Source organism: Manis javanica, chromosome 7 (genome assembly GCF_040802235.1).
Source record: "Manis javanica isolate MJ-LG chromosome 7, MJ_LKY, whole genome shotgun sequence".
In the NCBI taxonomy this organism is placed as follows: Eukaryota; Metazoa; Chordata; class Mammalia; order Pholidota; family Manidae; genus Manis; species Manis javanica.
The window spans coordinates 34,989,433-35,014,777 of NC_133162.1; the positions used below are offsets into that span (position 1 = coordinate 34,989,433).

General features: G+C 38.6%; 1 protein-coding gene across 2 annotated transcripts in view; it reads right to left on the reverse strand.

The window, feature by feature from the left end:
* Window positions 1-22,523: 22,523 nt before the first annotated feature.
* Window positions 22,524-25,345, reverse strand: part of TNKS2 (tankyrase 2) — a 56,759-nt gene continuing 53,937 nt past the window's right edge. For both annotated transcript variants that reach the window (XM_037002577.2, XM_017645655.3), the window contains exon 27: window positions 22,524-24,811. In XM_037002577.2, the coding sequence (XP_036858472.1) occupies window positions 24,749-24,811 (63 nt within the window). In that variant the 3' untranslated portion in view covers window positions 22,524-24,748. The remainder of the gene's footprint in view (window positions 24,812-25,345) is intronic.

Here is a 25,345-nt window from a genome sequence, read left to right on the forward strand (position 1 = left end):
ACCACTGTGTTGTACATTTGAAACCGATATATGATTACATATCAATAATACTTCAATTAAAAGAAAAAGAGTTTAGGTGACAGAGACCAACATACATGGGTTCAAATCTAGGTGTTAACAGTAACCATCTGTGTGACCTTGGACAATTTAGTGCATCTCTCTGTGTCTCAGACTTAACCTATGAAAAATAGAGAGAAAAATAATAATTTTAAAATGGTTGTTGGAGGATTAAATGAAATGCTCATGTGAAGTACAGTGCCAGGCATACTGCAAGCATGCAACAAATATTTCCTTAGTGCTCCCATTTCCTTTAGTATGCCAATACAGGCATCAAGGGGGAACTCAGTCTTAAAGGGCACTTACACAAAATGGTGATCAGCAACTTCCCATCTCAGCTGCAAATGGCATAATGAGAAAAAAGGAAGAAATGTGTAGTTGTGGAAGAAAGAATTATCTGATGAAAAGACACTGGGCTACTAGCCTGCTCACAGCAGGTTCTCACTTAAAGGGGGATTTACTGAATGATATACAGTGTTCACATCCCTAATGTGGAAACAAGGGGGTATATGAGATCTCCTTCACTGAGGACAAATTGCAAACAGATGAGACCACTTCTGGTCTTGGAGACTTGGGGACCACAGCTGACCTCCCAGCTCCATGGCTCTCATACAACTTCAAAGAGCGACTCTCCTTACTTCCTAACTAATGCTTACAGCTGTAGGACTTTGATGAACTTACCCCAAGTTTGTCCCTCCTGTGACCTCTGGCTAGCCACTTTCAAACTGTTCCCCATTTCAATTTTTAAAAGCAGGCATAAAAGTAGACCAGAGCCCTCCTTCTCTCTTTTAAAGCAAGAAGTCTGCTTCAGTCACACCCAAAATTATTGGGTGGTCATCATATACAGACAACAGTAGTTGGAAAAGATAATGCAAGATAACAATAATAACACCACCAGGTAAAACACTTAAGAATAAACTCAATAAGAATTTTGCAAGAGCCATATGAAGAACATAGAAAAACTCTGCATCCAGAAAAGACCTGAATAAATGAAAACATATATGCAATTGTTTTTATTATTAGATAAAAGGCCTTGACATTTTAAGAATATCAGTCTATGTTTAAATATCATTACAATAAAACTACCAACAGGATTTTGGGGGAGTGAGGCAACTGATTCTCAAGTTCTAAAGTAAAACCAAAATGAACCTGAGGACTGGAGGGATGAAAGGCTGTGTTTCAGAGAAAGAGAAAAGAATACTTTCATTAAGGGTACAACTTGAAATGGCTAAATACAGAATCTCCCAAAGGACTTTTGGTAGCACAGTGCAAAACAATGTAAATGACGTGAGGGGACTGTTTCTAGGTAACCACAGGGACTCTCCATGAAAGGCCGGAAGCTTGGACCAACACTTCAGCTGACGGTTGCCTCCTTGGAGCTGGGTGGTCATGTGACAGGTTCTGGAAAGGACCTTTGATCCATATGTTCTTTTGTTCGCAAGCACAATGATCACAATGAGAATGACTTTTCTCCAAACAGAGGAAGGGATAGGACCCTTGTGCATTGATTTTTAAGATGAGGGGAGAGAGGTGGAGGGAAGATGTCCAGTGTGGGATCCCCAGGAGGGAGACATCACAATTTATGTTTAGCCATGTATAATTACTGGACAGTATCCCTGGACAACATGTTTACCAGCATTTAGAGGCAGCTATTTTACCCTTTTCTCTTCTTATCCATTCTGATTATTGCCTAAGGCTCAGGAATGTTCTCAATTTAAAAAATAACAAGAAATGCAAAGCAAAGCAAAACAAAGCACAACACACACACACACACACACACACACACACACACACACGAGGATAGGCACAATTTGAAAACTTACCAGCCCTAGTGTGCCTACAGGAAAGATGTTTAGGGCTGTCCTTTAATCCCTTAGCTCACACCACAGTCTCTACCATGTGGGTATGCAACCAGTTTCTTGGGTTTGGATGTTCCTGCGAAGCCCTGTTAAAATCCACAATCTAAACCCTCAGGAAAATCTGGAGGGTGAAACCACTTTGGGTAACTGAATGGCTGGTACCTATAGCATTATAAAAACTTTCGGTAAATCACCCAGAATGAAGGAGCAGCACCGTGTAAGCATGTGTGCTTATGGGTGTGCTTAAAAGCAAGCAGGCTGCCTTAGGAAAGTTGGGGCGGACGCAAGGCTGGAGAGCTGAAGTTGATTGCAAGGATGATCAGCTCTGTGGACCAGCTGGCAGGATGTAAGAGGGGAGAGGCTGGAAGAAGCCAGCAGGGACATTTAGCTGCAGCCTCAGGTTCCTAGCAGCCTCAAAATTTGACTGCTGCTTAGTGGTTAATTTGTATAAAATAGAAGAGAAGGCCTTCTCTTTCAGTAGTCATGTACTTTTGTTTGCCATTAAAAAAAATAGTAACTATAGCTTCATGTCTGAATGATCTTCTTGAATTTTGAAAATAATTTAGGAAACAATTTGGTTATGACTGGTCTGTTATTTTGGTTATGCAGCTTTACAGAATTCAGGCCAGTAACAAAAATTCCTGTATCACTTTATTGTTTATTTCAAAGTTTGCCATTGAACATAAATGAACTTTATTATAGACTTCATGGTATTTGCTAAATATTGAAAGTGAGAGCTTGGATCTAAGGGTGGGAGGTTGCTCAGTGAGCTCTGTGAGCTTGTGTTGGTGGCCTGTTCCCAAGTCTGAACCCTGCATATGGTTGGCAAACAACTGCTGCCTATTAACCTCCCAGGCATAATAGCTGGTGCAGATCAAAGGCCCCCCCCCTCCCCGACACACACACTATATGGTGTTGCTCAGACTGGCTTGAGGTCTAACCCCCAGGAAATTGTGCCAGGTTCCCAGGGAGGGGTGGCTGTACTAAAAGAAGAAGTGCATCTCAAAGGTCTGTCCATTAGAGTCTCTTTGGAAACCCAAGAAGGAGAGGGCAAGACATTAGGGGAGGTCACAGGAAGGTAATGGATTGGTTCTCAGAGCTGTGGAAATAGGGGTGGACAATATGATTTAGGCAAAGACATCACACCAAATAGCAGTTGCTTCTTTAAGTCCTGCGGCAGGGCTTGTGGCATGAGGTCCAACGGAGGGAAGTCCGCGAATCATACATCTAAATATTAAATAAACATAATTCAAGCTAATAAATATATTCTAGTCTCCTATCTCAGCTATACTTTCAAACAACAAAAATTTAAATATATATATATATGAAAACCATGATTTCTTTATATGAATGAAAGTTGGTAAAATACCAAAGCCAATAACATTTAATGATAATGGTGCATGCCTGGTTTTCTGCTGTTGGGGTAGTGAATGTTGGATGAGTACAAATGACATATAATTAACAAGTTATTATATATTTATTTTTTGTCTTCATTTCAGCAAATTGCTAATTATGCTATTTGGATTATAACAGCAAGATTTGTGCTCTATTGCCAGAAATACCAAATTAGAGAATAATTTTAGAGGCATTGTAGCATTTAAAAAATCTTTTTAATTAAGGTATTATTGATATACATACACTCTTATGAAGGTTTCACATGAAAAAACAATGTGGTTACTATATTCACCCATATTATCAAGTCCCCACCCATACCCCAATGCAGTCACTGTCCATCAGTGTAGTAAGATGCCACAGATTCAGTTGGCCTTCTCTGTGCTACACTGTCTTCCCCATGACCCGTCACACCATGGGTACTAAAACATAATACCTCTCAATCCCCTTCTCCCTCCCTCCCCACCCTCCCACACCCCTCCCCTTTGGTAACCCCTAGTCCCTTCTTGGAGCCTGCTGCTGTTTTGTTTCTTCAGTTTTACTTCATTGTTGTACTCCACAAATGAGGGAAATCATTTGGCTCTTGTCTTTCTCTGCTGGGCTTATTTCACTGGGCATAATATCCTCCAGCTCCATCCATGTTGTTGCAAATGGTAGGATTTGTTTCTTTCTTATGGCTAAATAGCATTTCATTGTATATATGTACCACATCTTCTTTATCCAATCATCTACTGATGGACGCTTAGGTTGCTTCCATATCTTGGCTATTGTAAATAGTGCTGCAATAAACATAGGGATGTATATGTCTTTTTGAATCTGAGAAGTTGTATTCTTTGGGTAGATTCCAAGGGGTGGGATTCCTGGGTCAAATGGTATTTCTATTTTTAGTTTTTTGAGGAACCTACATATTGCTTTCCACAATGGTTGAACTAGCTTACATTCCCACCAGCAGTGTAGGAGGGTTCCCCTTTTTCTGCATCCTCGCCAGCATTTGTTTTTCTTAGTCTTTTAGATGCTGGCATCCTTACTGGTGTGAGGTGATATCTCACTGTGGTTTTAATTTGCATTTCCCTTATAATTAGTGATGTGGAGCATCTTTTCATGTGTCTGTTGGCCGTCTGAATTTCTTCTTTGGAGAATTGTCTGTTTATATCCTCTGCCCATTTTTTAATCGGGTTATTTGTTTTTTGGGTGTTGAGGCATTTGAGTTCTTTATATATTTGGGATGTTAACCCCTTGTCAGATATGTTATTTAACAAACGTATTCTCCCATACTGTAGGATGCCTTTTAGTTCTGTTGATGGTGTCCTTTGCCATACAGCAGCTTTTTAGTTTGATGTAGTCCCATGTGTTCATTTTTGCTTTTGTTTCCCTTGCTCAAGGAGATGCGTTCAGGAAGAAGTTGCTCATGCTTATATTCAGGAGATGTTTGCCTATGTTGTCTTCTAAGAGTTTTATGGTTTCATGACTTATATTCAGGTCTTTGATCCATTTTGAGTTTACTTTTGTGTATGGGGTTAAACAGTAATCCACTTTCATTCTCTTGCATGTAGCTGTCCAGTTTTGCTAACACCAGTTGAAGAGGCTGTCATTTCCCTGTTGTATGTCCATGTCTCCTTTTTCATATATTAATTGAACATATATGGTTGGGTTTATGTCTGGACTCTCTAGTTTGTTCCATTGGTCTATGGTTCTGTTCTCGTGGAGGCATTGTAGCTTTTAAGTGGTTTTTTATTAATTTCAGTTTTGAGATACTTCATTCTGCTGAGGCAGTAGCAACTGGATTTGTCAAAATTTCTTAGATTCAGAAAAGAATCTTAAACTTTGCAAATCACATTCAAGCATTGTATTGGTATTGTATATAGTAACATTATTCCTGAAGATATTCTAAAATATTTTAGTACAGTTATAAAATAAATAAATATATTTACTATAATTATAAAAATTTAATGTATTTATAAAACATAAAAATATATTTATAATATATTTTAGTATACTTATAAAATATTTTAATTTCATAATAAATTGCTATCACTTATATCTCAATGTTTCATCTCTTAAGGTGATTCTAGAATTATATACTATTTAAGTTCTTTTTTCAAATTTTTCAATTGTTTAGATCTCTCTTCAGTTGAGATAATACCTTGTCCTGTAATGGACAGAAAATAGGATCTCTTGAAATTAGTTTAGGAATTTGTGAATGAATCCTTTCCTTCAAAGTCATGCAAACATTTTCTTTTCCTTATTTTGATTTTCCTGCGTTTCATTGAAATGTTACTTTTGTTCAAATGTCACGTGCAGTTTCACTCAATTTAAATAACACATTTTCTCTAAAATTAAAAAAGTATTTTTCATCCTTTTAAAAGTGAAATAGACAACCTCAAACCTATTTGTTGTTCTTGTAAGCTTCTGATGACATTATTAATAGTAAGTTATACACTAAATAAGTGTGGATAGAACAAATTTAAAATTAATTTCATTTTCTACTACCAACTATCATTCTTTCCTCATTTGAAGATCTCTCATTTTGCTTAACCCATCTCATCTCAACATCTTCTATTTTGTCCAGATTGTCTAATTACTTTAGCAGCATTTAATAGGAACACCGTGTGTCTGAAAGGTCAATTTTGATATGTATTTCATCAAGATGCTACATCTCTGGACAGATCCAGAAAATACTGCATATAATTTTTTAATTGTTCCCAAGAATGGTATTGCTGTCAGCACAGGTGAGGCCCTATTCCTGAAATACATTCAAACTATGTGGTGCACTGTCTGATATGGCAGCCATTAGACATGTGAGATTTTTTATTTTTTAATTAAAGTGTCATTGATATACACTCTTACGAAGGTTTCACAAGAAAAACAATGTAGTAAATACATACACCCATTTTATCGAGTTCCCCCCAAACTCCCCTGTAGTCACTGTCCATCAGAGACACCTGAGGCTCTGAGCATTTGAAATGTGGCTAGTCTGAGTTGAGATGGGCTGCAAGTATAAAATACACACTGGGTTTCAAAAGCTTATTACTTCCTCCTCCAAAAAATAATGTAAAATATCTCATGAATAATTTAAAAAATATTTGGATGTCTAAGTGGTAATATCTTACAAATACTAGGTTGAATAAAATAATACCAATTTCACCTGGGTTTTTTTCTTTTTAAAATAACTACTTGAACATTTAAAATTACGTATGTGGCTTGCATTATATTTCTATCGGACAGCACTGGTGTAAAGCACAAGGAATGCTTCTGAGATCTTGGCTGAAATTCTGGCTTGTACACTTTGCCATTTACTGAGATGTCTGCACCATTACAGGCCTGCCCTCAACAAGCTTTTAAACTACTGCCTACAACTGAAAGTTTAAAAAATTTTTTCAATTCCTTCCTTGAGTTCATTTTTTTAAACAAATGAGCAGATTTAAATACTTTTTTGTGTGATATATTTTTAAGTGATACTATTTAATTAAAGTTAATGTTCTTAAGTGTGATAGCTGTATTGTGGTCATGAAGGAAAACATCCAGATTCCTAGTTGCTGCATGTGGATTATTTCAGGGCAAAATGTCATTAGATCTGCAATTTACTTTCAAATAATTCAGAAGAAAGAAATGTCTCTATACAGACAGAGGATAAAGCTAATGTGGCAAAATGCTAATAAGTGGAGAATCTAGATGAAGGATAGAGAAATATTCATTTGTATTATTGCACTATACTTTCAACTTTCTGTAGGTTTGAATATGTCCCAAGTAGAAAGTTTGCAGAAAAACTAACTGGATACCGATTACACGCTACATAGAATATAATGTTATATAGAAAGGCGAGAAGAGTAAGAGACAGGGCTGCTGACTCGCTGTTCCCACGCGCCAAGTGTGGAGGAGGCAGCAATTTTAAGGGTTTGCCTCGCTTCCCTCTTATGGGCGCTGCGCTTGACTTTGGGCAGGGAAGCGACCTACATTGCATCATCTTCTGGGCCCCGCAATGGCCTGGAAATGTTTTCTAAATTACCTGGATTGCATTAAGAATACGTAGTTCTGGTCAGTGTAAGCATACTGATTAAATGGGGAGATTATCACACCAAAAGAGCCATGGGTACACGTAGAGGAAAATGAACCTGTCCCCCGTAGCTAGGATCTCGCGTGCGGTGCTTGGCGAGGGGCAGATGCCCTCCTCGAGCACGCACAGGGTTAACTGCGGGCCGGGGGCCGCGCAGCCTCCGCCCGCCCACATTCCGCCGCTGAATGGGGGCGATGGTCTGATGCCAGTGGGGTGATGTCGAGGCTCCGCGTGCGACCTTCCCACTGGCTGGCCCGCGCCCCTCCCGGGCGCCTCGCTCTCCGCAGTCACGTTACGTTCGCTGCCATTCACGCTGCCCCGCGGGTTACAAAACGGGCCATTAGGAAGTCTGCGGGCGTCGCGGAAACTGGAAATGCAGGGCCGGGAGCGTGGAGACAATTACTGACCCGGGCGCCGAAGGACCGCGGCGCCCAGCCGTGTAATCTGATCCCTTCCGTGATGTTACAGGGGGCCTGTGTGTGCAGATCTGTTTCTTGTCTGAATTTTGGAAATGAAGCGAAGTAAAAGTTCAGAAATGTGTGTGCCCGCGTGCACCCAGTCATTAAATCCGTACGAACCAAAGTGGACACAATTTGATTTCCCTTTGTCCAAACTTATTAAGTATGTCTTATAAACTTTTTAAGATACTGAGGGAAAACACAGGTTTTAAGTTTACAGAAACCTAAACGAAAGCACACATTTTCACAATGTTCCTGAACCAAGTCTAATCATTTAACTTTCTCTTGTGGAAAACTACGTATCTTTTATTTGATGGCTTCGGCTGGCAATATTTCCTACAGTATTTTGTAACATATAGAGGAGATAAAATTGTTTAAGGCATCATTTTAATTATATGACCCAATAACCACGAAAATTAGATAAAGTGTAAGTCGGCAATGGCTAGAACCAGTGAAATGAAATGTCCAAATAGAAAATTAATTCACTCCTTCAACTAGTATTTAAGAGAGCATGCTGATGCCCCAGGCTCTGGGGATTCAAGGGTAGGGGGACACTGGTCCTGCCCTCCAGAATCTCCCAGTATTCCTGGGGAAAGTGTTAAGCAGTGTGGCCAGTATTTGGAAACGAACTACCAGGTGCACAGTTGCCAATGGGAGGCACACTCCACAGGTCATGAGTGTGTGTGTAGAGATGATGGGAGACGGGGAATCGGGGAAGGTTTCTTGAAGGAAGAAATAGAAGTTAGGCCAGTGGTTCCTCAACTCTGTGGACATTAGGATCACCTGGGGAGCTTTTAAAAGTCTTGGTGGCCCAGGTCACTTCCCAATTTAAAATATCTGGGGGTGAGTGCTGGGTATCAGTATACACATATTTTTAACTCCTGAGTAACTCTTACAGCAAAGTTGGGTAAATTAGTAAGGCAAAGGGAGGGAAGCTGATGTTTTTTAGTTTTCTGAAGGCAAACGTTTGCCCAGCAGGCATGTAATAGGTTCTAATAATTGTTCTTTGCTTCCCCCCTTCTCCTTTGCACTGCCTTGCGTGTAGTTAGCATTCAGGAGATGTTTACTGAAGTTGGAGCAAAAGCTAATAAGAATCTATGTGTGTAAGAAAATGAAGCCTGCCCAAAGAATGTCCTTTAGCACTCAAAGTTGATGAACTGGGGTCTAAAACTTACAGTGGCAAGTCCTCACCTAAAAGGAAGGTAAATGCAGCATTTTGACAACTGGAAAAAATTACTCTTCTCTCAATTCACCAGCTCCATCTTTAGTCCTGTGCTCTAATTGTTGCTTTATAGGCAACAGCTAATGGACTACTGTTTCTATCTTCAAATGGATTTCCCCCTATATTGAAAAAACACAAGGCCTGCCAAAATTATGAGTACATTAATCATGAAAGGTCATGAACAGTCTGAAGGAGGCCACACGAAACAATATTCTTTCATGTGAATCAAGGCAAGCTGTGTGGGCACAAAAACCGCTTTCTACGGCTGCTCCTCTGGGGAGGGCAGGATTTGCCTATCACTTCCAGCTAAGCATTCTTTAAGATTCTACTCTACCTAGGCATGAAATGGCTTCTTGCAATTTATGTCATATCTTAAATGGTACTTCAAAGCCCTCAGGTACTTTTAAAAGGAGAGGGAAAAGAAAATCTCTTAATCCAGGCAGAGGCAGCCTGCATTTTCATTAGATCAGAGACCAGAGTATGCACTCCTTTTTTGGGAGAAAGGGGAGTTGCTATTCTCTGATGTTATAAGAGACCCGCTGAAGCCCTAACTAAACAGCATGTCACTTCACTCAGGGAGCGCTCGAGAGCAAACGTCACACTGACTCTATCTTATTAACCTCTAGGAACCTTTGCATCTCTCTGTAGGAAGGCAGGAAGGCAAATGCAAGGCGTTTATTCCTTTTCATTGGTCCTCTCCCAAAGCACTGAGTGTAACTGGGACCCCATGGGATTAACCAGGGCAGTTTTGTGACCTAGATTCAAGCCAAAGGCACTCCCAAATTCAGGGGACTCTGCGGGGACAGGGCCAGGAATGGTTCTGGAGGGAGAGGACTGTTTATTATCATATACGGAGCCTGAGCCTGTGTAACCAGCCAGTCAGCACAAAGCCCTGAAAAGGGGAAGCTGGCCTAAAATGATGTGAGTCTCAGGCAAAGGCCACTGACAAGGAAGAAAGTGTTTAGTAGGAAAGTAAGTGTGGATTTTGAAGTGGGCTCCCTAAGGATACGTTAGAACTGTTGCTGAGCCCTGAAAAGAAATCAGGTTCTTCCAAATACCTCTTTCTCTGGGCACAATGAGGTAATGCCTCCTCACATTTATATGCAGTTTATATTTTCACAGACATTACCTCATCTGGGCCTCATACCTTGTGAGTCAGCAGGGTATGCATGATCTTCCCCTCGTTTAACATTGTGAAAAACTGAAGCTCAGTGAGTAACTGTCTTGAGGGGAAGAGCTGCCCCCTGAACCCGTATCTGTAAAGAACCACATTTGGATACTTCCGTGTAACTCCCCTAGACGAGCCCCAAGAATGTCTCATTTGGTTCCTGGTTCTTCTCGTGAGCTCTCGGGTTTAGCGGTTCCTTGGCTTTGTACCGGTTATATCTGTGTGCTCCTGGAGAGGCCAGGAGTCTGCTTGCTGCCTCCTTCCCGTAACAGCCTCTGCCAGAATGCCTGGAATGTTCACTCTTGAAGCAGTTCTCTGGGTTCACGTGGCATGGCAATAACATGAACAGACGTCACCTGGAGGAGCTGGTTAAATACTCTGCTGTTAATTTAGGACACAAGCTGTCCTGAGGAAGTAGATAAGGTTCCTGGTATGAGGAGAGGAGAAGGATGTGAGCATTGCCTGGGAGACTGAGGCTCTGGCTCTGCTTGTACCACTTGGGTGACTTTAAATAAGTCATTCAACCTCTCTTGGTGGTGTTATCCTTTTCTAAATAAAATCCAAAGGGGTATATCAGATCCAAATCCTCATTTCTAACAAAATTTTATGTGGAACACCAATGTGTAGAATAGGTGAAGGCTGAACAGGGTAGAAGACCTATAGGAGCTTGAAATAACAGATTCCAGGAGTCCCCTAGGCCAGGCAAGTCAGAAAGTACAGAGCACATGTGAGGCTTCATTTCAAGTTTTACCTCCTTGAATCATCTTTCTTCCTCCCATGTCAGGGTTCAGAGATGGACAGGAAGATAAAAGAAACCCCTAAATCACACACACATTAAACATAGATGTAACCTCTACGATTTTTCCAACTCGCAAGAATCTCAGACTTGAGCTGAAGTCCTAGATGGATGAGAAAAGAATCACAACTGTTCACACTAGAGTATGATTAGAAAATTCCCCTTTAGGCGAAGGCAACATTCTATTGACATAAGAGTATTTTGGAGATTTATTGTAGAGAGAAATAAAAAGTGAAGTATATTACGTACTATTTGTGTTTAAAAAGGAATGAGAAAGGAGCATATATGTGTGTGTGTATATATATATATATATATATATATATATATATATGTTTGGTTATGTACAAAATCTCTGGTAAAATACATAGGAAACTGATAATGATGGCTACTTCTATGAAAGTAACAGGGCAGCAGGGGATGGTGGGGAGTGAGGCTTGCTTTTCACTCTAGACCCTTTGACACCTTTTGAATTTTGCACCATGTGCTTTTTTTTAAACTGAACTTCAGTTTCCCCCATCACTCCCTTTGACGTCAGATCAGCAATTCACCTTGGGGGAGTTGGTCCTACAGATATATTCACACAGGCAAAACATGGCATGACTATATAGTTCACTGAAGCTTTTTTTTTGTAATGACAGTTGTTTGAAACATTGTCAATGCCCATCAATAGGAGATTGGTAAAAGAGATTGTGGCACATCTACAAAAAGGAACTCTGTACTTTCGTAAAGAAGCTGGGATGCTCTCCATATACTAATACAGAAGGATCCACAAGATATGTCATTAAGTGGAAATAGGAAGATGCAGGACAGTGTGTGTAATATGAATTTCAAAAGGGGGTTAAGATATATACATACATATGCATTCATATTTGTTTGTATATGTATTAAAATCTCCAGCAGGGTACAGTGTAAACAAATAACAGCATTTATCCAATGTGGGAGAATTGAGTGACTGGGGATGGGGATAGGAGACACTTAATTGAATATCATTTTGTATTTTAATACTTTTGAACCATGCAGATATAATGCCTACTCAAAATTAAGTGATTAATATTTTAAAACAAGCAAATAAAGAAAAATTACACTTTGACTTCCCCTCTTTACACCAAGACTGGCATTATGACTTGGCCTCAGGGTCCGAAAAACAAAACAAAACATTCTTTTAAAGAAGACCCTTGGGCCTCCCTCATCCCTTCAAAGAGTGACTTGCAGAAAACCCAAAGCAGCCTCTCTTCCCTCCAGCTTCCTTGTCTTCAAAACTGTTCTATGCCAGCTTTTTATCCCTTTTCCTACCAACCCCCCTTATTCAATTATCATCAATCTTCCCTGGGCCTCCCCTCTGATCTCTGCTGTAGCCTCCAGGGTTCTGATTCATAGTAAAATCTCATGCTTGGAATTATAGGAAAGCAGAAGTACAGCTCTGAACATTGGGTGTCTCAATAGCTCCCTACGCTTGGACAATTCCCATTTCTATTGCAAGCTCTTAACTGGCCCCACATCTCACTTTTCCCATACAACTGGTATCCCAGTGCCCCTCAAGGGATTAATACATTCAACCTTTCACACCAAGTCAGTCTTTTAACACTCAGTGCCAGCTGAGCCTGCATCATGTGCTTATTTTCATTTGCTTCCTTGAGTTACCCCCAAACTTGGCCCTAACTGGTTCTGAGTCTCCAGCACCCCTCAAAAGCTAGCAGTGGGTCTAAACAGGTTGCCACTTAGGCCTTGAATCAACGATCTCGCAAGGGCATTATTGAATTCATTTACTACAAATGTCCCTGGCATTGGACTGGATGCTGGGAAACAGTCATGAACAAGACTGATGTGGTTCCCCTCGGCACGGAACCAGCAGTAATTGAACAAGGGATCAAACACTGTGGCTCTCAACTCTGCTGCACATTATCTCGTGGGATCTTTTAAAAAATACCAACACTGTAAGTCCACATCAGAATCTGGATGTGAGGCCCATGCAGCAGTATTTTCTAGAGAGTTCCAGGTGATTCTAATGACAGCCAGCTTTGAGAACCCCTAACACAATGGATTTACACAACCTTCTACATGATAATACAGTCAAAAGGATTCCTAGATGATAGTCCTTAACTGAATCATAAAAATTGAATTTATTTTCTATAGATACAAGGCTAGGAATTAGGGTACTGTTCCAACACCCCATTTTAGGCCACAAACAAGAGTTTAATCCTCAAAATTAAAGAAGCCCAAATACATGGTTTCAAAATATCCAATGGCAGGCATACAATATTATAACATGCCAGTGATCAGGGCTTATCCAGGAGATGGGATGGACTACATTGGTGGTCACAGTCCTAAGGCATCAGGACGGTATTTTCCAACCCTCTTAACTCCCAGGGTTTTGATTTCTTGGCTGCACTTGATTCCTTAGAGAGTTTGAATGGAGTTTCAACTACCTAAAAACCTCTTATCACCCCAGTCATCCCTTGACTCTGTACTAAGGACCCAAGTATGTGGTAATGTGATGATATAACTCTTCAGTCAGTGGGCTTCACAGTACAGAGTATCACTCCTTCCACACCCTCTCTGGTGGGGAGCCCTGAGGATTTCAGAAAGTAGCTGAAGAGCAGTGAATGAGGATTTTCCTCTAAACTTTATTTGGGGGTGGGGCTAAAGTTTTTAATTTATCATCTTTATTAGGGTCTAATCAGGCCAATGAAAAAAGGAGTAACACATGGGAAAGTGTCAGAACAATGAAATACATACAGCTTACACATTTAACCCTGTTTCCTCATCTGTAAAATGAGCATCATTACAGATAAAACACATAGGTTTGCTATGAAAATTAATGGCTAGTTACGGCATCTGACATATAACATTACACAGTAGATGATATCTGTTGTTATATATCTTAACATCTGAAAAGGAGGGCTGAGAAATGCTGTTTTATTATTTTTTGATTTATAGATTTACAAATTAATCCCCAGTGGGGTTACATCAATTTACACTCCCATCAGCAGTATGTGAGAGCACCCATTTTTAGCACCTCACCTCCACCATTATTCTTTAAAAGAAATTTGCAATTTGATAGATAAAATTGGTATTGTTTTAACTTTCATTCATTTTATTAATTCTAATGCTGAACTTTTTTCTTGTCATATTTCTGGTCTATTCTACATTTCTTTTATATTTTTTACATATCAATTTAAAAATTAAAAATGTAATCATCTCTCTTAATCTTTTAATTAGGTACTTCTTTTGCTTTTATGATGTATCTTGAGATCATATATTCATATTTATCACCTTCTAGTTCTATTTTTAGAAAATATTTGACTTTTAAATCAATATTTGGGATTTATTTTAAAATCTGATGTGAAGTAGATTTAATTTTAATTTTTCCCTACATGGTTAATCACTTGTGTTAGGATCACTGATTATATAACTCATTCTTTCCCCATTGATTTGAAATATCACTTTTTTATTCCATTTCAATAATTTTTACTGTCTCTTCTTGTAATAATGGCATGCATTTAAATTAATTATTATAGCCATATATATGTTTTGGCATCAGGCAGAGAGTCTAATACGGCCTCTTGTTTGTGTGGCACACACTTGTTCATGCATGGTATCCCTCGAAGTAAAATACATCAATTTGGCTAATGCAACCTAAGTGTAAAAATACTTTATTCTATGTGATGGAACACTATGAAGTCACTAAAAACAACCTTTTCCAAAAAGAGATACTTAGTAACATAAGAAAATGTGGATCTAACATTTAAGAAGATTCAGGTTAAACAATATGATCTGGCTTTGTTAAGACAAAAACAACAAATCACCCATCTATAAAGCTAGAAAACAGATTACAAATACATACATCAAAATGTTAATGGTAAGCTATTCCTAAGTAATGGGATGATGGGGGATATGTACTTTGCTGTATTTTTCAGTTTTTCTACAATGAATATGCTTCATTGTTTCAATCAGAGCAATTAATAATTAGTATCACTTAAATGGATGTGTTAAGGCCCACCCCCAGCTTGTCAGGGCACTTGAAAGAGTCCATTGCACCCCAGAGAAGAGATGCTTGCTACCTTTCCATGGGGAGTCACAGATGTGTATCATCCCTGGAAGAGGATGCATTTACCATGTCAGTTCTGGGAGATGCTGTCATTAGATGTTAAATGTCAAATAACATCATCTGGAATCGCATGGTGACCCTTTGTGCTGCCAGCTGGCAGAGGGGTGTGTGGTGTTACCTCCTATTTGCCCTCCTCAAGCTCCACCCAGAAGGGCTGGGGAGACACAAAGGTGGTGTGCTATATAGAGACTGTATGCAAATCCCGACATTTCTCTGACCCCCTAATCCTACAAGGAATGCTTAGGGTGTTAATTTGACCATTTTTCACAGCTCATAAATCTAGTTGGAGGTAAAGCTGGGCTGCCAGAAGCCATCAAGCAAAACTCCTTCTGAGGCTGGCAGTTTGAGTAAAGCAGCCAGGATCATGCCTCAGTAAAGTCCAATAAAGAGCTTTGTATGTGGGGGACTGGAAAGCAGCTTCTCACATTTGGACACAATAGAACAAAACAGTGGGAAATGTGAATGTCTGATTATCTGGACTGGTGGTCTCCCCTATGCCCTGCCTGCCCACTGAGCCATGGATCCTCATTCATTTACAATTCTTTGCATGCAAACAGATGTATCTCGCTCCCAAACAACTGCCAGCAGAGACTCCCAGTGGATTCACTTATTTAATCTGACTATAAATACAAATTAAGTATATTCCCTTCCACTGGAATCTGCTAGCCTTTTTATATTAAATCTATTAAACTTCAGGTCATTTCTACCTAGGTTCATTCTCCCTTTATCCAGTGTCAGAACAGAAGCATTCTTCTCTTTCTGGGGCAGAACACTCCCCCAGAAGAGTTCTCACTATTCCCTTCTTGATAAACACACAGGGTTGAAACTGTCAACAGAAATCAGATTCAACTTCTGGACTACAGCTTCATCCAGAGTCCAGCTCTTCTTCCAGTTGGTCACTTTAAAATCCAGCTGATTAGAGATTCTAAGTAAAAACATCCTGTCCAGCACCTCTTTCAAGAGGAGCGGCACAGAGGTAGGCACAGTTCAATTTTCACCAATTTCCACCTTGGTCCCAGCCCCGTCAAAGGCAAACTGGAGCAGTTTTTTGGCCTTTGGGGGCGTTTAGCAATTCTGGCCGAATCTACACACTGACTGGTGGGGAAGAGTGTTGGCCGCAGGAGACACCAAATGGCTCCTCCCCATGATCTGAGCTTGAAGTACCAAAAAAGTCAGAGGCACCCATCCTGTGTCTCTGAATGGTGCAAGCAACAAACAACATTCCCTCAGTCTCAAGAAAAGGCTCTCATCTCCTCAGGGCTGACTTACTACCCACCAAGAGCACAGCACACTGAGTAGGGTTGAGAACACAGGAAAAGGGAATTTAAAAATATTTACCTGCCTCAGCTTTGGACAAATTCTTAACTCTTGAGTTCTAGTTCCTTATCTGAAAGACAATCCACACAGGATTACCTTGCTCTTGGTGTAGGATTTAATATGTGGTCATTGTGATCACTGACGTAGCTGACGGAGAATTTGACAACTGTGACTACTGATGTTATTAACTGGTGGTGAATTTCAAAATTAACTATGATTATGGAGATTATGTTGCTGCTGGTAGTGAACTGGATGTGTGATAACTATACTGATATTATGCTGGTAATGCCACTGTTAATTATTGCTTTCTTCATAATGGTGAGTAGACTTTAAAAGAACTGAATGAAGATCATATAAGCCCACTCATTCAACAAGTGTTCATTGAACACCATTTATATATGCCAGGCTGTTTTAGGCACTGGGCTTTATCAGTAGAATCCATCCTTATTAAGTTTACCTTTTTGTGGAGGGAGATGGACAATAAATGTTAGGAAATTATACTGAATTTAAAACTTGTTTGATGGGAAAAAAATAGCAGCGTAAGGGACTTAGCTAAGGGATGCAACGAGATTTAAAATGAGGTGGTTTTAGAAGGCCTCCCTGAGAAGGTGACATAACAATCGGGAAGGAAGCAGAGGAGTCAGTCATGGGGATATGTGGATGGAGGAGAGCATTCTAGGCAGTGGAAACAGCACCTGCAAAGGCCCAGGTGGGGTGAAGCAGGCTTCTATGTTCAGGAGAGGCCTGGAGTGGCCAGGGGCTGAGTGGGAAGAGTTGTCACAAGACATGTCACATAGATCAAGCTGGGCATTTTAAGGACTTCCAACTTTTTACTCGAATTGAACTGGGGAATCACTGAAGAGCTGTGAGCAAAAGGTATGACAAAGTTTGACCTATTCTTCAACAGGATCACTCTGGCTCGGGAATTGAGAATGAGATCTGGGGAGAAGGCAGTGGTGGACAAGGCTGAAAGCAGGTAGATAGAGGGCGTTGATGCGGGCTGTCAGGGAAAGAGGAGGATGATTCAAGGTGTCTATTTTGAACTGGAAGAATAGAATGATGAGGCCATGAACTAGGAAGTGGAAGACTGAAGGCACAGCGAGTTTGGGGGACTTCTCTGTTCAGAACACAGCTTCAAAGAACCCTTAGATACTACCTAACTCAAATCTCACCTTTAAACAAACTATAGTTTTAAATGAATGCAGATAATACAAAATTTTAAGTACAATGTATACAGAATGGAAAGTTAGTTTTCCTTCCATCGCTCTCGTTAACCACATGCTCAGATTACTGTTACCACTTACTTGCATTTCCCCATCCCACCCGAGGGCCTATGTGCAAATAAGCCTGTATGTTATTCCCTCTATAATTTCTTTACAATGGTAACTTACTAAACACTGTTCTGAACCTTCATAAGACTGTGTATTAATTATACCTTACTAAAAAATTAAAAATTAAATATTTTGCTTTCATATGCAAATCTTAAACTACATCTGGAATTTTTATGTATGCTTCCAAATATGTATCTTTTTCTCCATACAGAAAACCAGTTCTTCTATAACCATTTAGTGAATAATTCCACCTTTCTGTGTGATCCTTAATGCTACCTCTGGTGTATATAAAAATCTCATGCACACTCTGTTCAGTTGGTCAGATTAGTCTATCCCTGCAGCAATATTACACTTAGTTACAAAAACATTAATGCTCTTCTTGATCTCCTGTTCCCCTAGTCTACCACTATTATTATTAATTTTCTTTTCTTCAGGAGTGTCTAGCCTATTATTAGCCCTTTACAGATATTTCCTATTTACTCTAAATTCTTTTATACCTTTTGGGGAAAAAATTGCATGGATCACCTACTACTCCTATTTCTATAGGAGTGTCTTAAAAAAAATTAAATAGATAAAACAGTCCTGTTACAAAATTCAAAGGGAATGAAAGGATATACGATGAAAAGTCTCTTAACACCTCGTCCTCCAGGCACCTGGTGTCCTCCCAATACTTTGTGTATATTCTGGAGACATTTTATGCATAAAGAAGTGAATGCCTATTGTGGAGTTTTTCCTATTCTACAAATAGTAGCAAATCATACATATTGGTTAACCTTGCTTTTTTCATTTATTATGTCTTAAAGGTTATGCCACATCTGTTAATAAAGCACTTATTCTTTTTGCACGAGTATGATTTTAGTCTACTTACCAATTTGTTTACCATGCTTTTGCAATCCATCTTTCCTTCTGGATTCAACTGCCTTCTTTCCTGAAGAACATGAGTTCTTCCAGCAAAATCAGAAAGTGTGTACTCATTCTCTTTTGAGTATTAATTTATCTATGTGTAGAATTCAAGGGTAGCATAGCTTTTTCTCAGCATTTAGGATTTGTCTTCTGGACTGCATTGCTGCCATTGAAAAAACTGCCACAGCTGTCCTTTGTAAATGTCTTTTCTCTTTAGTTTTTTTAGATTTTTTTCTCCTTTTGCAATTCTACTCAATGTCTAGAAACAGATTTGTTTTTATTCACCCTCTTACATATTTGTCATGCTTCATCAATTTGAGGATTCATATCCTTTATAATCTCTGGGAAAATCTTCAAGTCTCCTCCCTCCCCTATTCTTTGTTGGATATGATCATTGTATTCTCCATGTCTCTCAGACCGTTCCTATTTCCCTTCTATTTCTGTTATAATCTGGATATTTTCCTGATTTATCTTCTAGTTCACCAATTCTCTCCTAAGATACATCCAATCTGAGGTTTAATCTGCACAATGAGTTCTTAGTTTCATTAATTGTTTTCTAGTTCTGAAAGACTTGAGTTTTTCAAATCTACCTTGCTACTGTTATAGTATCTGCCATCTTTTCCAGTGGCTTTTATGCTTTCTTCTTCCCTACAAATATATATATATATATATTTATTTTGGTATCATTAATCTATAATTACATGAGGAACATTATGTTTACTGGGCTCCACCCTTTACCAAGTCCCCCCCACAAACACCCTTACAGTCACTGTCCATCAGCGTAGTAAGATGCTGTACAGCCACTACTTGTCTTCTCTGTTGCACAGACCTCCCTGTGCCTCCCCCCACATTATACATGCTAATCGTAAGGCCCCCTTTCTTTTTTTCCCCCCTTATCCCTCCCTTCCCACCCATCCTCCCCAGTCCCTTTCCCTTTGGTAACTGTTAGTCCATTCTTGGGTTCTGTGATTCTGCTGTTTTGTTCCTTCAGGTTTTTCTTTGTTCTTATACTCCACATATGAGTGAAATCATTTGGTACCTGTCTTTCTCTGCCTGGCTTATTTCACTGAACATAATACCCTCTAGCTCCATCCACATTGTTGCAAATGGTAGGATTTGTTTTCTTCTTATGGCTGAATAATATTCCATTGTGCATATGTACCACATCTTCTTTATCCATTCATCTCCTTATGGAAACTTAGGTTGCTTCCATTTCTTGGCTATTGTAAATAGTGCTGTGATAAACACAGGGGTGCATATGTCTTTTTCAGATGGGCTGCTGTATTCTTAGGGTAAATTCCTAGAAGTGGAATTCCTGTGTCAAATGGTATTTCTATTTTGAGCTTTTTGAGGAACCTCCATATTGCTTTCCACAACAGTTGAACTAATTTACATTCCCACCAGCAGTGTAGGAGGGTTCCCCTTTTTCCACAACCTCGTCAACATTTGTTGTTTGTCTTTCGGATGGTGGCGATCCTTACTGGTGTGAGGTGGTATCTCATTGTGGTTTTAATTTGCATTTCTCTGATGACTTGTGATGTGGAGCATCTTTTCATGTGTCTGTTGGGGAAAACTCCCTTTGAATTTTGTAACAGGACTGTTTTATCTATCTGTTGGCCATCTGAATTTCTTCTTTGGAGAAGTGTCTGTTCAGCTCCTCTGCCCATTTTTTAATTGGCTTATTTGCTTTTAGTTTGTCGAGATGTGTGAGCTCTTTATATATTTTGGATGTCAAGCCTTTATTGGATCTGTCATACTGTAGGATACCTTTGTTCTATTGATGGTGTCCTTTGCTGTACAGAAGCTTTTCAGCTTGATATAGTCCCATTTGTTCATTTTTGCTTCTGTTTCCCTCCCCTACAAATATTTTAAACATTTTAATTCCATAGTTATTCTACTATTACAAGTTTGGGGGGTGCTAATCTTCCAAGATTGCGTTTGCTGACCTGTGCTCATAATGGATCATTTTGGGTTTTTGATCATGAGTCCATTATTATTTTCTGTATTGTAGGAATGTGATACATAATGGGTGTGTCTTCCTTCTTCAACCAGGTTGCCTTAATGTCTATGTGCTTTTATCAGTAATTCTCAAATTGAGATCCTCAGGCACCTAAGGATTTAGATACTCTACATTTTGAGCTTCTTAATATTTCTTAAGGATATTGAACAAAGGGATTACTGGCTAACAGAATCTTGCCGCTTTAAAATTCTGTTCTATGCCTCCATAAAAAGTGAGAAAACTCAACCACTAGTCCTGAAACATTTATGGAAATAACATTAATTACAACAACCAGTTCTTGCCAAGTACAGCACTTAGAAAATCACTTATGATTACATGAGTGATACAAGTCAAAATTCACTGAACCATACACTAAGATTTGTGCATTTTATTGTAACTCAAAAAAAAAATTCTCTAGAAAAAGGAGTCATTTTGTGCTCTCAACAACCCCATGAGGTAAGTACTACAAAGCTTATAAAAAGGTGATGTAGTATGTTCAAGGCTGTAAAGTTGGTGAGGGATAGAAAACAATTCAAATTCACATCCATCTGACTCTAGAGCCCAATCACTTAAACACTATTTACTCATTCAACAAAAATTTACTGAGGAACTATTATATGCCAGGATGTGCTAAGTGATGGGTCCAGTGGTAAGCAAAACAAGTATTTTTCTTATACCTTTCAAATTATCTGTAAGGTAGTTTTTTTTAACTCTGAATTTCCTATTGTTGCAGACCAATTATTTTGTTAAAGATTAAAAACACAACAGCAATATCAAACTGCTACAAAAACTTCCTCTCAATTTTGGTTTTCATCTCTCCATGGGTTGGTAACAAAATAGTTTTCAGACCAACGCCACCTGCAGGGCACTTTTATGTAGCACTGCTCTGTGTTACTGATTGGCAGACCACTCTGGTGACTCTGTATTTGTGTGATGGGGATGACAACTGGGGTGGGGAGGAAGGGGAGAAGGTACTTCTGATAATGATGGCTTGTGTGTGGCAAGCAGGAACTTCCTAAACAGGTGTAATTAAGTGTTTTAGGTCACAATCTGCCTAAACTAAAGCATGAATGGGGGCGGGGTGATTAGGAAGATAGTGAAAAGGCCGCATTAAAGTCTAACTTTATAAAAATCTGACAGTTCTGATAAAGATAGGTACAACTACTTGCTTCTTCCTCTGTCACTTTAATCCTTGATAGGACAGGAAAATAGGAATACTAATTATAAAAGCTTAAGGATATTTATTTACATGTTTTCTTTTCCTCATTATCTGGTAGACAACTGAGTCACATCATACGCTGGCATGAATGCTTAAGAACTAGCAAGCAAACACTTTAATATTATCCTAAAGTAAGACAGAGCTGCTGAAAAGTATTTTAAACACAAATAACTTATAGGTTACCTGCACCATTAATATCTTACTATGGAAAGCAGAGAATTGATTACATGCACAGTTAGCATAATGAAATCTAAAATGCATACTTTACTGTAAGAGTAATAAATATTACTAACTTCAAGATGTGAAAACTTATAAAGGTTTTTTAATATAGAAAATAACATATTCCTCTTTGTAAGTTGAAGAGACAGACTTCCCAAGAATGAGCTTTAATGTTGGCCAAAAGTTGTGTTGGACAGACTAAGTTTCTAAAAGCTTCTTACAGCTACTTTCACCTTAAAGCATCTGAGCAGGTATGGTATTAACATTCAGTATTTCAAATTTTAAACTCACCTCTTTACCACTATAAGACTCAGAACTACATTGTTTTCCTGCAATTGTGATTTATTGTAATCTTAATCCAGTTTCTCAAAGACATTCAACACATTTATACTATTTCAGTAATTACCATGCTACCCGGAAAAACAAGTGAACAGTTTATTAAGAATTAAATGAAGGTATGGAATGTGATACAGAACAAGTAAGACACTCAAGATGGATATAATAGTACTACTTACACAAAAAGTTAATCTCACTTCAAAAAAAACCACAAAAGGAAAAGCAATTCCATCATTATAAAGTAAGATATTTCATGCAAAAACTCAGAAAAAAAATCCCACCCCTTCAAAATCCCCCAACTTCTAACAAAGAGCTATCTGAAAATACTGCCATGCTAACATACTAACCACCATATAATAATTCATAGAAAAACACATTAAACAGTGAATTCGATGAAACAACACAGGCTGCAATATTGTAAACTCATAGACCATGATGATTTTACATGATAAGCAATTCCAGATTCACTCATAGGGTGAGTTAATATGGGCCAAACGTTGAGAGATAAGTATGTAAATATAAACTCCATTAATTCACCTCATCATCTTCTAAAAACCTGGAAGCTTTGAACCTGAAAAATTATATAAAATTTGGCATACTACATTTGTTTCAAGAAATGACTTCAGGATCATATTTGTAATTAGAGCTGTATAAAAGCACTTCAAGGTAAGGAACTGACCTCTTAAATAATTATCACAATTTACGCCATAGAAAGAACTCCAGATATGCATTTACTTTAACTCTTACTCAAGACGAGAAACATGGTTTTCTAGTATTTTATGTACAAGTTACCTCAAAGGGTCAGTTAATTTGGAGACTGAATAAAATGTAAAACAAAGGCAAATTGGTACAGAGAGTAAAAGGGAACGTAATTATTTACAAAGACTTAAGTGAGAAAAATCTCCTTTGAAATCTGGAGTCAACAAATAGACTGCCAAGCTCTAAAGCACATCTCTGTACCAAGATGTTTTAGCGTATTTCATGGAAAAGAAAGTTTTACATTAGAAAACAGGAATGGCATATTATGGGATAGCATTACCCTCCACAGCTGCCAAACAAGCCTGGTCACCATGTAGCACACAAGCAAGGGTTATTTCCAACTGGGCGTTACCATCATGACTGAGGCAACCCAGGAGCAGGAGGCACCCATCTCACTGCACTTGCCCACTCAGGAGGCCAAGAGAACTGAGACACCTGCATTTCATGGTTCTGGGTTGAGTTTACCTATGGTGTATAGATTGTTTCTAACAGTAAGAACGAAGGAAAAAAAAAAAAGGACAAAAACTACACACTCCCATTTGCTTTTTCTTTTCCTTTAGATTTAGGGCAATTAGAACAGATTGGGAAATTGTTCAGGATCACCCTTCCTACCTCTGAAATTTGACTTCCTATTAACACTCCATGAAAATACTACAGTAATTGGTCAGTGGCAGGATACAGTCTCTAAAAAAAACCGAAGCACTTGCTCTAATTTTCACAAAATGACATGAGAAAATTTTCCAGTGTGAGACCCAGAGTGAGAGGCCCGTAAAGAAGTGTTTTTAATAATCAGGACTATCATAGTTAGAGGTCTTTGGAATGTGTCTTATACATACAAAGATATCACAAATTAATCCCCAGAGTATTCATGAAACAATTCCTTAAATGGGAAAGATTTCTAATGACTAATGCTTCCATCAGCGAGTTAAATCTGATAAAACTATCTTTCCTAACAGATAAAGTCTCTGCTAACAACTCAACATAGCCTCTGGAATCAGATGTACAGGCCACTCAGTGATGATGATGTAAGATGAAGTACAGAGGAGCAGTACGAATGAAAAACATTTGTAAACCGCTGTTCTTAAACAGTAGATTTATATTACAAAGCAATGTAAATAAATATTGGGCTAGTACAAAAGCTCTTATTTACAGTTTTACAAATGAAATTGTATTCAGTGTAAATGCTGTGTTTTAAAAAACACAGTACTGTATTAGTAAAATGAGTCTGTTTAGGGGATACAGTTTTTGTTAGAATAATGCATAACGTATAAAAGATTCAAGTTAACTCTGTTTATAATTTAGTACAGATAAACCCAGTTCAACCTGGAATGGCATCTGTTAAAGTGCTGAAAAACAGGAAACATTTAGAAAACACTGTACACTGTTAAAGCTTTATCAAGTCAGAATGTTAACCTTCTTTCACATTTTTAAATCTCTTTGCCACGGACTTGTGGACAAGGTGATTTTTCTCAGCAAAGGAGTAAAACTTAAGAGGCCACCAGCTGCTTAGATGATTTTAGGTTCAGTGGAGTTAGTTTCCTAAAACAACTTTTATCCATCAACCATACCTTCAGGCCTCACAATCTGGTAAGTAATTAAATATTCAGGATAAGCCTAGAAGAGAAAGATTAATTCAAATATTGGTAAACAAATTTTTTAAAAGGACACTTACCATAACACTTCTTAACCTTTAGGGAAGAGGTTCTAAATCAGTGCTGTGGATCAGAATTACCTACCGGCATTTTGTGAAAACATCCTTACCTTGACTCCAATCCCTTGCGTTTTGAATCAACAGGTCTGACATGAATACTAAGCAGGTCTGTGTTTTTAATAACTGAAGTGACTCTGATATACATCCCCAGTTTAGAACACTACTCTAGAGATGCTTTTGATTCAATCTCTGTCACTAAGAGCAAGAGGGAATTGGAACTGTATGCTTCTTCACACAGACAGGCCAGTAAATATAGGATTCTGATGATATTCTATAATTATTCCTATTAATTATTCCATAATTATAATTTTTGGCTTCTGTAGAAGCCAAAAAAAAAAAAAAGATCGAGTATAACTGGCAAAATCTGAGTAACTTCTGTTGGTTAGATGTATTACATCAATGGTCTTCTCCTAATTTTGATAATTTTAAGAGAATAT